Source organism: Alligator sinensis, unplaced genomic scaffold, assembly GCF_000455745.1.
Source record: "Alligator sinensis unplaced genomic scaffold, ASM45574v1 scaffold1354_1, whole genome shotgun sequence".
Classification (NCBI taxonomy): domain Eukaryota; kingdom Metazoa; phylum Chordata; order Crocodylia; family Alligatoridae; genus Alligator; species Alligator sinensis.
Window position 1 is genome coordinate 1,225,428 of NW_005842344.1, and position 13,535 is coordinate 1,238,962.

General features: G+C 46.2%; 1 protein-coding gene across 1 annotated transcript; it reads right to left on the minus strand.

The window, feature by feature from the left end:
- Positions 1-6: 6 nt before the first annotated feature.
- On the minus strand, positions 7-13,529 carry NWD1 (NACHT and WD repeat domain containing 1). Its single transcript, XM_025210286.1, has 15 exons — positions 13,110-13,529; positions 12,443-12,646; positions 12,098-12,257; positions 11,707-11,824; positions 11,082-11,246; positions 10,354-10,551; positions 9,277-9,399; positions 7,420-7,619; positions 6,662-6,934; positions 5,726-5,816; positions 5,097-5,251; positions 4,650-4,791; positions 3,171-3,724; positions 2,314-2,422; positions 7-650 (listed from the first exon to the last, which is right to left on the minus strand). The coding sequence occupies exons 1-15, from the start codon at positions 13,409-13,411 to the stop codon at positions 361-363; spliced, it is 3,084 nt and encodes a 1,027-aa protein (XP_025066071.1). The 5' UTR covers positions 13,412-13,529; the 3' UTR covers positions 7-360.
- Positions 13,530-13,535: the final 6 nt, after the last annotated feature.

Below are 13,535 nucleotides of genomic sequence, written 5' to 3' on the forward strand. Positions count from 1 at the left end.
TCGGACGGGTGGACTCTGCTTCTGGTAAATGAGGCACTCACAATAGCAGCACGTTGACCCGTTAAAATCTAACACAGCGCAGGCAGCGTCACGAGCGCAGCACCCACGTTCCCTGTGCGTTACTTGACTGTTGCAGTGCAGCGGCACTAAGAAATCCTGAATGCTAACTGATCAAATACACTGGGAAATACTATAGTTAACTAGGTTTTCTTTGTTGTGTAGTGTAGATTTGAACAGAGAAGAGATGTAGTAACTCCCGAATTTGACCCCAGCTCTCAGCTTCTGACTTAAGAGGCTCGGCCTGAACACTTGATCTTGGGTCCCGAGGCTGCGTGGTCCTGATCTGCTGCTTCGCTCCTCTTACACAATTGCACAGATCCATGAAGGCTTGCGGTTTTGAATCTGGTGTCTGGAGGCATTTCCTTGATTGCGATGCTGCACTCCTGAATTTGCCTCTTCTCCCTTCCTGGATTTGACTATGCATGTTGCCTCCACGTGCTGGAGCGGGTCGTGCTGGTGGCTGCTGGACTGTGGGCAGTGGAACTTCTCACGAATTATATAGCCAAGATTTGTTGTTGCAACAAACCCATCAGCAGTTGGCACGATTCTTCTTGCAGTTGCATGCACACACTGCACAGCCAGCAGAGCACCTGCAGGAGATGAAAAGGAAATGATTTGCAGCATAAGACGTTACACTTGAAGGACAGGAGGCCCTGTAATTACTGGTGTTAATGTGAAGGAAGGGTGGGAAGTTTGTCATCAGCTCCTTTAGACTGTAACAAGGATCGGGGTGGATAATAGAAGCCTATAAAGGATTTTGCCATAAAACTTGCAGAGATTAACTTGTCTTAGAGGGTCATGGGCACGCTGCCCTGAAAGCACTTGCTACTGCACGGTAACCTGCAGTGAAGAAAGTGCATTACTTACGGTTCCAGTAGTGTTCTGGATCCCTGTTTGACAGATAAGAAGGCAAGCCCCCTGTCACGTCAGCTTAACAAAAGGAAGTCTACTAATCCAAACTGCAGAATACACAGCTGGAGTTAAACATCTTTGTTTAAACTAGCTGCCCATCCTTTGTGAGAGGATGACAAGTCACAAGCCTTATAACAAGCTAAAGCATAAAGTTCACAATTGTTATGTAACCCTGAAATAAGAGTGAGCACACAACAGCATCTAACAGAGGAAAGGCAAGGAAAATGGAAGCGTACATTTTTTCCCCTTATGCCACATATGATGTTCTTGCTCTTATGTGGGCCTAAGCTTTTAGGATGAGTCTAAATACAGATTTTGAAGGTACCTTACACACAGACCCTGACAAGCCCTCAAGCAGCTTCCCTGCTGTAGAAAGTACTACATCTATGGCAAAAACTAGACACTGATGTCACTGGCTAGTTCAGGGGTGGGCAAAATGTGGCCTGCCAGGCCATTCTATCCCACCTGTGGGGCCCCTAAAAATTTAGAAAATGAATATTTATCTGCCCCAGACTGCCTGACATGTGGCCCTTGATGGCTTGCCAAAACTCAGTAAGTGTCCCCCTGACAGAAATAACTGCCTGCCCCTGGGCTAGTCAGTGTAATGAGGCTGCTCCCTAGAGTCCCTTTTTGACACTGGGGATGGTACTTCTCTTTGCAGTGTCACAGAAGGTCAGGGTGTACTGGTAGGCACTTGTGGGATGTTCTCATGGATTCAAGGGAGGCAGAGGTAGGGGTCAGTGCCCATCTATATGTAGCTGCAACTTACAGAGACTTTACCTCTCCGTCAAAAATCTATTTTTTGGCCAGGAGAGAGATCCCAAATTCCTTGTGCTAACATGTAACCAAGTTAGTTTCTCATTTAAACTGAGTGTAAATTTTGTTTTCCTTTGTACCGCATAAAGGAGCTTACATACCTGTTTAATATATACAATAAAGCAGAAGTTGTCAAATTGTGAGGCGCACCCCCCTGGGGGGCATGGAGGTGGGGGTGCAGCACAGTGGGGCATGGGAAAGAAGTTTGCAAGGAGCCACTGCAGCTGCATGGGGGGTGTGGGGGTGGGCAGGCTCTGCCAGGGGGTTGCTGCACCTCTGGGAGCCCAGTGCAGTGGGCGTGCAGCCTAGAGCCACAGCAGGGCCAAAGCAGGAGGTGCTGGAGCTGAGCCGAGCAGAGCCACAGCAGCTGCTAGGATGAGGGATGCCTTGTGCCTGGCTGCGCTGCTCCTCTGGGGCGAGGGGGCCGGTCGGTACAAACAAAGTTGGGGGCTAGGCTCAAAAGGTTGGAAAATGGTGCAGTAAGGTGTACCCTCTTGTCTTAGCTGGCGATACAGATTTACTTACCATTTGAAACATCCCAAACTGCAATGGATTGATCCAGTAATCCAGTATACAGGTATTTATCATCTTTTGAGAAGCAAGCACATTCAATACCTTTCAAGAAGGATGAATGCTAAAAATGGATAATGGGTTTGAATTAGACCCTAATGTACTAGTAAATGCACATGAAGATTAAGAAGACCTAGATGGTTTGACTGTTAGGTAGGTGAGAACGGGCATACATTTTAACTTAACCAATGTTTCCAGAGTGGTTCTAAGCGAGACTGAAAATGCAACAAGCTTGGCATTTTGCTTTTAAGCTTCTAAAGCGCTTCAAAAAAGTGTCCTGTAAAAGCTCAGAAGGCTACCAAAAGGAGTGAGTGCAAACTGTGCAGCCTATCATTGGGTAAAGGCTGAGGCCTGTCAGGCACAGGTGAAAAGCTGAAAAATAGCTCAAGCTCTTCCATCACTTCCCCTTTTATGGGACTCCACAGGGCTGAGCCTGTTAGTCCTTTATGCTGCTTTTACTTGACCTCAGCTAAACAATGTGCATAACCAAGAACAGGATGCAAGCAAGCAAGCAATTAAGTGAATGTGGTGGATAAGTTCTGACCAAGCATCTCTGAAGATGTGAGTTTTGGGGCTAGAAAAAATTTAACAGCACTAGTTCATTGGTGGGCTCTCTAGAAAGCATACTCTTTAACGAGGTAGCTAAACCTGGATACAAGTGTGCAGTTCAGGCCTAAGATGCCAAAAGGAGGCACCTAGCTGCTAGTGTTTGGAAAGCCTGCTATTTGAAAATTGGACTAGTTGTGTCTGTACTGGCTCATTGGAATAAATGACTAATAATGTTGTGTTCCCAAGCTCTGCTGGTGCAGTACCTTATAATAGCAGATCTCGTGTTTCCATTGGCAGAGCTCCAAGTCCCATAGACACAGCAGAGAAACCTCAGAGCCACTCAGTGCCCACTGTTCTCCGTGACTATTTTCTAAACAAGTGATTTTGCTTCGGTGGGCTTCCAAAGGAAATACTTGGGAACATGGACAGTCATAAAGGAATAAGTCCCCACTGGACATGCCATAGAGGACCCGACAGCCTGTAAGGACAGCCACACTGGAAATAACAGCAGGGAGCTGGGTATAAAAGGTATAAGTGGGCTTGTCAATCACTGGGCATGGCTCTCCAGGGTTGACATCCAGCACAAGGACTAAGTTATCATATGCTACGACCAGTTGTGTTTCCTGCCTGTTAAGTGCTATGTGGTTGACTGGTTTTTGTGACTCCGGGGGTGGGATGCACACCACATCTTTCCTGGAATTCAGTGGAAAAACCAGAACTGTTCCAGATACCAGTCCAGTGAAAAGGAGTTTTTTCTGCTCAGCCACCTCCAGACTTCTCACTTGAGCAGAGGTGTCCAGTGTGTCACACTCTGCACCTACAAGAGAAAAGATGATTGGTGAGGCCTTTCCTTTGCTAGTTCTGCATGGATAACTTCTCTTCTACAGAGCTGAGTGTGGATTTTTCCTATAACTTCACAGTAAGGGCAGCTGAGAGAGACAAAATAAGAGCTGAATATGTTGTCATAATGATACGGACAAAAATAAAGCCAAATAAGAATGATAAAAGTGGATTTCCAATCTACAGGCCCTTTCAACCTAACCCAGACCTTCAGGGGATTGGCTTTGCATCCCTGTTGGGAGATCAACAACCTTTTCTGGTTATCTTGAATCAGTCATTTGCTTTCCTGCATAATACTGCCTCCCCCTGCCACCATGCCCAGCTCTAATTCTCTATAGATATGCTTTAGATTGCAGTTCACCTTCTATGCTGTTCCAGATGACGACTTTATGGTTCTCTCCAGGCTGAGGGAAGTAAACATAGTTCCCATCTTGAGAGACTGCACTGCAATCTAGGAAAGGTGCTAAAGTGTTGTGCTTATTATCATAAGAGAGGTCCCATGCTCTGACACATGGGGCATTGTGGGAAGCAGATACCAATGTGCAACCATGCAGGGCTAAGAACATTGCTGGTGTTCCCAGGTTACCCAAGGTATTCTTCAGCAAACCCTGTTCTGATAAACTCCACACCTAGGAAGAATTAGGAAAAAGAGGTATGCAGTCAAAATGATTAGAAGACACAATCAAAAAGCAATGACCTTTCCTCTCACTGTCCCTACTCAGGAGATTGGTTGATTTGTGATCTTTATAGACTAGACCTCTGAGAAATAAAGCCCATGTTGCAGTACATAAGACCTGTCCTCATAAAACTGAAAACAAAAGAAGAAAAACTGAGTTTGCAAAACACAGGATGAAGAGAGATGGGACAGCTTCCAAAAGCAACACTGCATTAGCAGCATTCACCTGGGCCAGCACAGTTTGATCCGTGTTCCGAATGATCCTGCAGACATTTCTGGGTATTGGCCCCTTTGGCAAGACATGGCACCACAGGTAGGGAATGTTCCATCAGGACTGCTTTAACTTTCTTGGTTAGTGCATAGTACAGCTTAAATGTTTAAAGAAAAAATGTGTTATACTAGCTAGCAGCTCACCTCAGCCTGGCATTCAATATATTTACAAACTACTACTGTTTTTGGTTCAGTGCCAGAAATGGAGATAACAAGAGAACAGAGAAAAGACTAAAACCAGGAAAGAAGGGGGAAGAGATCTTCAAATAAGGCAATGACGAAAGTACTTTAACAACCTGATTTGGGGATGATTTTGTGGCTGTGCAGAACGTGATCAGCACCTTACACATTTTGTGAGTTGTCTGGAAAAGGCAGTTCAGGAAAGTTGCCCTGGTTCCCTCACCTGGATATATGCAGCTTGAGAGCCAGTAACAATGATGTTATTGTCAGAAGAGATAACAGCTGTATGCACCACACCTTCATGCTCCAAGTCTGTTGCTAGAAACCTGCAGAATCCATTTGAATCAGCCAGGAACAATCTCACGTATTCCCCAAAGCCTAAAAGAATGGACTGTAGTTACTGAATGTATTGGTTTGGGGTACAAAGACTTGGACTACAAGACTTTTAAATACAAGTTCTCAGGGTATAGATCAAGCCAGATCCACTGAGCTGAGTGTTTGGCATCCCTAACATACTGTGTTAGTCAGTCAGTGTGTGTTACTGAAGTTGTTTTAATGAAAACAGTTCAGAAATCTAGGAGTTAAATTTACCCCGTCATAAATCCTACAGTGTGCATGACCGAGGGTGTAGGTACATTGGCCATGTGTGAGTTCTTTGCAAAAGGTACGTGTCACCCATTCCTTTCCACTCTTTGAGCCTCTTAATTAGACTGTAATAATAAAGTAGGAAGACCTCCCCCATTTTGGCCCCTGTTTGAGCAGCATCTGGTATGCAATATGTGGAATAACTTGTGCTGTCATCTTTTAGAAACTGGGTGATATTTTTCCTAAGTATCGGGGCTGGAGCTAAACCTGCAGCAAGGAAGGACTCATCTTCTGATGTCACCACAAAGCGAACACCTTGAGGAAGCTTCTCCAGCAGGCTGGTTCCATCAGAAGAAATCTGTGCAAAAAGAAGCTGTGATCAGAAAATTCAATTAGGTTTGTTAAGCTGCCTCTCTTTAGGTGGAAGATAAGTGTTGCTTGACTGTAACTGAAAGGAGTGGAGTTTGGTTTGCCTGTTGATTCTGTATGCTTCCTAGATGTACACTAGCATAGACTAGTAAAACTGTTCTAGTTTTAGAAAATAAGGTCTAGGGAGCCTGCTCTGCTCATCCTGAGGAGATGAAGAGCTCTGGAGGCCTAGCCTGTGTCCAGTTTAGCACAACTGGAAATGGTGCCTGGAACTGTGACTTGATCCATTTCACTTGCTCTCTGTGGACAATTACAAGGAAGGGCTCACTGCAAGTTTTCTTCTCCTCTGCATGCCTTTCTCCTTTCCTAACAATATTCTTCTGTGTGGCAACTTCCATCCCCAGAGCAGCTGAACGTGCTTGGTGAACAGATAACATTCCAGTGATACATACTTTTTTCCTATTACACGTGGAGGAACTGAGGCACCAAGAGAGAAAATGATGTGCTTAGTCTCACAGTGAGTTTCTGGCAGTGTCAGACACAGCACCCTAGTTCATTGACACCTCACAATTGTGTTGCTGCTGACAGACAATAAGGAAAAGGCAGAAGAACAGACAGAGGACCTTGTGACAGGTCATGTTATATTGGCTGCCTTGGAAATTCTTGGAAGTCACAGAACTGTGAAAATATATCAAATAATTTATGCAATGATAAAAGACCAAAGATATGGACAGCAGCACAGAGCAAAATGACACTGAGAAGAGATAATCTAGGATCCACCTGCAGATTTAAATCCTAAAACATTATAGCACAGCTAAGCAGATAGCCACATACCACGGACAGGGACCCTTTGCTAAATCCTGCCACCATCTTTTCTTGCTTCTGGATCAAAGCACTGCAAGTTGGTGCTTCTTTCTGTAGCCATGATAGCTGGTGTTTAGACTGCATTGCTCCAGTGCTTCTGTCCCACAGGCACACTATTCCTCCTTCAGACACTGTCAGAATTACCAGCCTTGGGACAAACACAGCAGTACACAGCCACACATCTTGGACATCACCAGAAATCTGGAAAACAAGTTCTGCTGTTTCCAGATGCCAGCCACTAACCTAGTAAAAAAGGAGAAGGATTGACATATGGCCTAGTCCCACTATGTCCCTTTCAACATTTAACTGCATATTCACTCTAGAAGTTAGATACTGGCTTTGCTTCTGCCTTTCACACTAAATATCTTGGAGCATCATACAAAAGATTTCTTGGAAGCACTTATACTTGGCTCTTGCATCTATTAAGGCTCCAAGCAATCAATATTCTTTTCTAGTTCCTTGGTAAGTTGATTGCTGAAAATAAGATTTGCTGCACTAGTCAATGGAAGGGAAGGGAAGCAAGTCCCATCATTTAAAAATGTTATTACCTATATGAGGTAGAGTACTAAGAAATATCCTACAGAGTGAGGACTGGAAGACCAGCTTGTCACTTTACTCCTTAACCTTCCTGATGTTATAACAACTTCTTCAGTTTTCTACTCAGACCCATAGTAGGCTGTAATCCTCTCTGTGCACTTTACCTTATGGAACAGGTACGAGTTCTGTACCTTTTCACCTGATGCTGAATAAACAACCATGTTCCTTTCATCAACGTGAAGCTGACGCAGATGCGGTGTGCTGAAGTGAGTGTCCTCGATTGAAAACTTTTCTCTGCCAGAAACTAAATTCCAGATGCGTAAAGTGTGATCCATGGCAGCTGAGACAGCAGAAGTCCCTTTTCCAAACACTTTCACACACTTCACCTCGGCTACAACGTAACAGAGAAGAGAGTTAGCAAAAAGGGGGTTGCTGATTTGTCAACAGCAGTTTACCACAGGCCTCTGTTCTGACACCCATCCTCTCCAATTGGTATACACGATATTCCCTATACACAATCAAGAAAACTTATTTACGCTGATGGTAGTGCTATCCTCACACAGGGCTCTGACCCTAGTATTATTGGAACCACTTGGTAATGATTTGGTAAAAAGTTAGACAACTATTTTAATGAATGACATTTGAAGCCCAACCCTGACAAAAGTTTATTCCTTGTTTCACCTCATTGACGCACAGGTGAACGCCTATCTAAGAATCGGCTTTTGTGGAAAACTGGTCAGCTATGAACCCAACCCCAAATATTTAGGAGTCCACCTTGACTCTCATCTCGCCTCTAGGCATTATCTACAAATAAATAAGAACAAACTTGCCACACGTAATAACATCATCTCAAAACTGGATGGGGAAGCGATGCTGACGTTTTTAGAATGTCGATGCTGGCTCTTGTTTGTTCAGTGGCTGAGTATTGTTCCCCAGTCTGGGGCAGGAGCACCTATGCCAGCCCGATTGACTCTCAACTGAATGAAACAAAGCGACTCACAGCAGGCTTGCAGATACACTCCTGTTCCTTGGCTGTTTGTCCTCTCATGCCCCTCCTCCTGATCTCCAACATAAATAGTCTACAAAGAGCTGCTTACATTCAATTCATTACTAATTTCTCAGGAATTTAATGACCCCCCTCTAAGCCAAGGCTTAAGTTGAGAAGGCCATTTTGGCATGTAGGAAGAGAGCTGAATGACAAAAACTTTAACATCAAGGAAAAATGGATCCAGCAATGGAGTGCAATTGACATCACTAATACATGTCTCATCACGGACTCCACATCTAAGCCTCCTGGCTCTGCTTTACCAAGGCAGAGCTGGACAATGCTAAACAGGGTTCATACTGAACAAGTTAGATGCAACTGCTTACTACATAAATGGATTTTTTTTAAAGACCCCAAGAGAGAGAGAGAGAGAGAGAGAGTGTGTGTGTGTGTGTGTGTGTGTGTGTGTGTGTGAGAGAGAGAGAGCGAGAGAGAGACAAAATCCAAACTATAGCACGCATCACAGAGGAATGTCCTATTGATCATTTAATGGTTGCACTTACGGCCTTGCAGTGGATATCAAATCTAAAACAACAGGTTGTTTCTAGCTTGTTCTGTCATGTGTTTGCTGTATTCTATTTCATACAAATAAACACTTCCCACAATTGGATAAAATGCCTGGATTTACCATTAGCTGTGGCGTACTTGCTGATCTTATAGCATAGGAGTGATCCAATGCAGTTGGGACCCTGGTAAGGCCATGAGAAAAATGTTCTAAGGAGAGTGAATTGCATGACAACATTAGAGAGGGTCAGTTTTAAGGCATTTAGAGGTTTTCAGTTGCTGCATCCTAGGATGATTTTTCATTTGGGGCAAGTTCCTTGATCACTATTAGGGGAATCTGTTTTGTGGAGGAGAACTTGGCCCTCGAATGCAACTGACAGCACCTTAATCTTAGGAAAAAATGCTAATACAGAGGTCTGGGTATTGCTGTTGCACAGCTCTGCCTGAAGTGTAATGAAGCAGAAGTCCAGGAACAATTCCTATCTCTTGAAAGGCTCACCAGTGTGACCAGTCAGGGCTTGCATCACCTCAATATTCTCCATGTTCCACACAAGCATTGAACCGTCTTGGGACCCTGCTACCATCAGCTTGTGCTCAGAACTGAGCTCCAGTACTGTGACACCTGCAGTGAAACACAGATGAAAGAAGTGGCTGTAGGCTACAAGGAGACCCCTAGAAAACTGATGCGGTGGAATTCTTCCCATCTGTGACAGCAGCAGGTCCCTTGCCAAGGTCACCTGGGTAACGATACGGTGAAGCCAACCAGGCTAAATTAGATTCCTTCAGATGTATCTACACCAGTGTTCCCCCTTTTATTGCATGGGAGAGAGACTTGGCCTTTCAGCAATTCCACATGAATCTGGTGCAAAGCTCATTATAAATTATATAATCAGCAAATAGATCTGGATCCTTTTTCTTTGTGAAGCCAGGAGTTTAGGAGCTATCTTGTTTCATTCTGTATATGTTGGGACAGCCTGGCAAACTTTATTTCTAATCTACTGAAGCATTGCTACAGGTGGCTAATGCCAGGAAATAAGGGAACCAAATATTAATAAGTCTTGATATTCGGCAAACTGGACGCTACTGCTGCACCTACTTCTGCCTATCAAACAGAGCACAATATCCACTGTTTACAACACTTATGCCACCACTTCACACTGAGAAATAAATAAAAAACAGAAAACGAAATCTAGGTTTTCATTTCTTGGGCTAGTGTGAGCATTAGCAGTCATTTTCTTGTAGTCCTCTTCAGGCTTCCCTTCTGTTTGCTGACATTTGTGATTATATGTGCTGTGCTGATGGCTCAGTGTCAGTGATGGATACAGTTACTTAAGTGTCTGAAACCGACCAGGAGACACCAAGAAATGGCACATCATCTCCCAGGCAGCAAATAACAAGTGGCACAGCTGCTAGGGGACAAGAGATGCACAGACCAAAAAGTGCTGACACCAGTGCTAACTAGTTTTTAGCGCCTGTATTTTTAGACTCATTAAGATGGTTTGTGCCTGTCAATTTCTGTGGAGATCTCAATTCTCTGAGTGAAGGTCCTTACTATGCCCCTACCTCTAACCCTTACCTTTGAGAAACCCAGTGAGAGTCTTCTGCAGAGGCCCACCAGGAGGCTGAAGGAATCCACACAGTGGGATGAGAACAGGATACGGACAGACTTCAAACCAGTGTAGACACTGCTGGCACAACCTCCCAATGAGGTCCGGATAAGATGACATGAAAAAATGAAGCCTGGCCAGCACTTCTGTATATATAATACTCACTCCTGCAAGGTGGAAAAACAAAAGGAGATTTCAAAGGCTCCCAGTTCGTGGCCACGGTACACCTGGGAGAGGCCACTAGCAACATCCTGTATGCACTGCAGTTCATACACTAAGAACATGCAACAAACTGAAGTGAATGTCTCAAAATTGTGTTTCCACCACAAGACACTCGGATACAGCAGTAAATCACATGGCATAAAAGTGCAGGTAGAGTTAACTGGCTGTTGGAGCATTTCCATTTTGGAAGGAAATTGTGAATCCTTCTCTTTAATTAGTGTTACTACTGCACAGAGCTGGAAAACCACTGGGAAGATTCCCTTGGACTTGTTGGTGAAAGCTGATGACTTTTCATGTCCCATGCAGTAGCTCTGCCAGACCTAAGCACTGTATGAGTCTTGTGCCAGCTCTCCACATGGGGGAGGCCATTAACTGAAATGACCCAGAAAGAAGTTTCTTCTAGGGAGACAGAGGGGCAACCCTTTTCCTGGAAAAGATCTGCCCACTTGCAAGTGTGACAAAGTCAAGCTCTTACCTACAACGCCATCCATATCATCAATGGTTGGTTTCAGGAGGAGGAGTGCATCTCGCACAAGACTTAATTCTGGGCAGTTAGTATGAGTAATGCACATGTCTAAGTCATCCACAACACTCTCTATTCCAGCAGCAGTGATTTTACAGATGATCCAGTTCATATTCCCTGCAGGAAGGAGTGCTGACTATTAGAGAAGAGATCAGGCAAAAGGGGGAGCAAAGCTACTTGAGGGCTTGGGGAGTTGACAACCGTAGGAGGTGGGTGGGCAGTGGAAAAATCAAGGCCTGCTCCAGGGAAGCTGAGGACTGTCACTCTCATGGTTCCTTTTTGGGCCTCTCTCAGAGTGTGGTTTTTTTTTTCCTCTGCTACTTTTAAAAATTTGCTTCTAAGCCTTAGGAGGAGTTGGAAACAGGTTTGATTCTTTCAGTAACAGAGGAAAGGATAATGGGGGACTGGGAGAATTAACTGTCTCTCTTTCACAGATATCCTTCCTAGTTTGCCTGTTGACGCTATTGGCAGCTTCCAGTGCTTTCCATGCAGAACTGCTGCGATTCTGTGCTTCCCTTGTGTGCAAGTGCAGGCGTGAAAATGTTCCCCGTTGAGCATTGCACCCCCTAGCCCTTACCCAGTACATCCTGCTTTAGCTCCTCAATTCGCCCAGCACGGAGTAAGTGAAAAGGGAATTCACGCAGTTTCCTCTGATTTGCAACAGTATCAGAGAACCAGAGCGGCTGAGGTGCTACCTGGGAAAGAAAGGAGGAGATTACTGAGGAGAACACAGGGGAGACGGAGTCTGTAGATTAATTTTTCTAATAACACTAGTATTGCAGTATCTGGGTGCTGTCTCATGATGCAATGGCCAGCCCTTTAGGCGACATCCTGTGGGAGATGGTAGCTATAGGAATATTGCAGAGGTGAGCGGAGCAAGAGGTGACCTGAAACAAGATGGTTGCTAGAGGTAGGACTATCAGCGATGGAGCTCCGGGTTACAGAGAAGGCTTGCTGACACGCCTCACCTTCCTGTCAGCATTGAGGGTTGTGCCACAGAGTGGCAAAAGAAAGGGTTTTTTCATCCCCCAGCTCCAAGTCCCCCTGAAGAAATCTGCCAGGAGCAAATGCCGTTTGGTTTGGTTTTGTGCGGACAGGTAACGATTCTGCACAACCTCAGCAAACTGCCTGGAGAGGGAAAGAAACAGGGAAGGCACTGAAATGAGAAGCCAGGGCACAGCGTTCTTATGAGTTGGTGCCGATGGGGATGAAGAGCAGAGCGGGGACAAAGAGCCTAAGACGGGTTCTCTGCACAGCTCAGACCTGGGACATCCCAGACACAGGAATTCGTGCCTCAGCGTGTCCCCGCGTACCTGTGAGCAAGGCCAAGAAGGGCGAAGCCATCTGCTTGCCTCTCCACTAAGCAGTCTTGAACGTCACGGCGAAGTCGTGCCCACAGCAGAGGGGGAAAACGCAAGATGGTTTTACTTGGAGGAGAGGAATGCTGGTAAATCTCAGACAGAACCTCATCATCAAGGGACAAGATGTCCTTCAGCTCTGCCTCTGCCAGCCCATTCCTGCAGGATGGGTGTAGGAAGAGGGGGAGGTTATTCTCCTCCTCCCTGCTGCACGCAGTGGCACTCTAAGTGGGAGTGAGAGGCTCCCATCTCTCACACACTATGGCTTGTAGTCCAGTGCTGCCCCTGAACAAGCATCTATGGGAACCTCATCTAGCTGCTGGTCACAGGCACGTACAGCCTGACACCCACAACCAGGGCACCCACTGGCTGTGAGACTGACAAGGACTGGATGAGCATGGGAGATTAAGTATTGGACGCACAGCCCCTGGGACACTGCCCCCCGGCCAGGACTGACACAGGCTGGGGGGCAAGAGAAGAGTTTGTATTAAAGATCCCTGCAGGCTGGAAAAAGGGCAGAGCTGCTGCATTATCTGCCGATGCATTTAAGCAGATTTCCCCCAATAGAAGGAGTAGTCAGGAGACTGCAAGACGCTTCCGGAGGGGCGGCACTGGTACTCACCGCGAGGAGGCAATATAGCCAAGAGCCCGTGACACCAGGACTGAGCCATGGAGCTTTTCCAGCGTGTCACACAGCTGGTGCAGGGCGTCCTGCACCGTGCGACTTATCACCAGTGCTGAGGGTGGGGTGTAGGAGGCCCAGCTCCGGACCTGCTGGAAAGCCAGCTGAAACAGCAAGGGGTCCCCGCCGGCTGGGAGGCTGTGCTGGAGAACAGCCTGCTGCGCTGGGCTCAGCTTCCGTCCGGCTGACGCCAGCAGCCCCTCCAGCATCTCCCTGCCTTCCTCGCTGGACAGCGGCCCCATCTCGAAGTACGCCTCGGCCTCGGGCACGGCCTCGCGCAGCGTCTGCAGGAGGCCGTGCTCCGCTGCAGAGAGGGAGACCAGGACGTGCACGCCTGGGGGGCAGGCCTTGGGCAGCCAGTGGAGG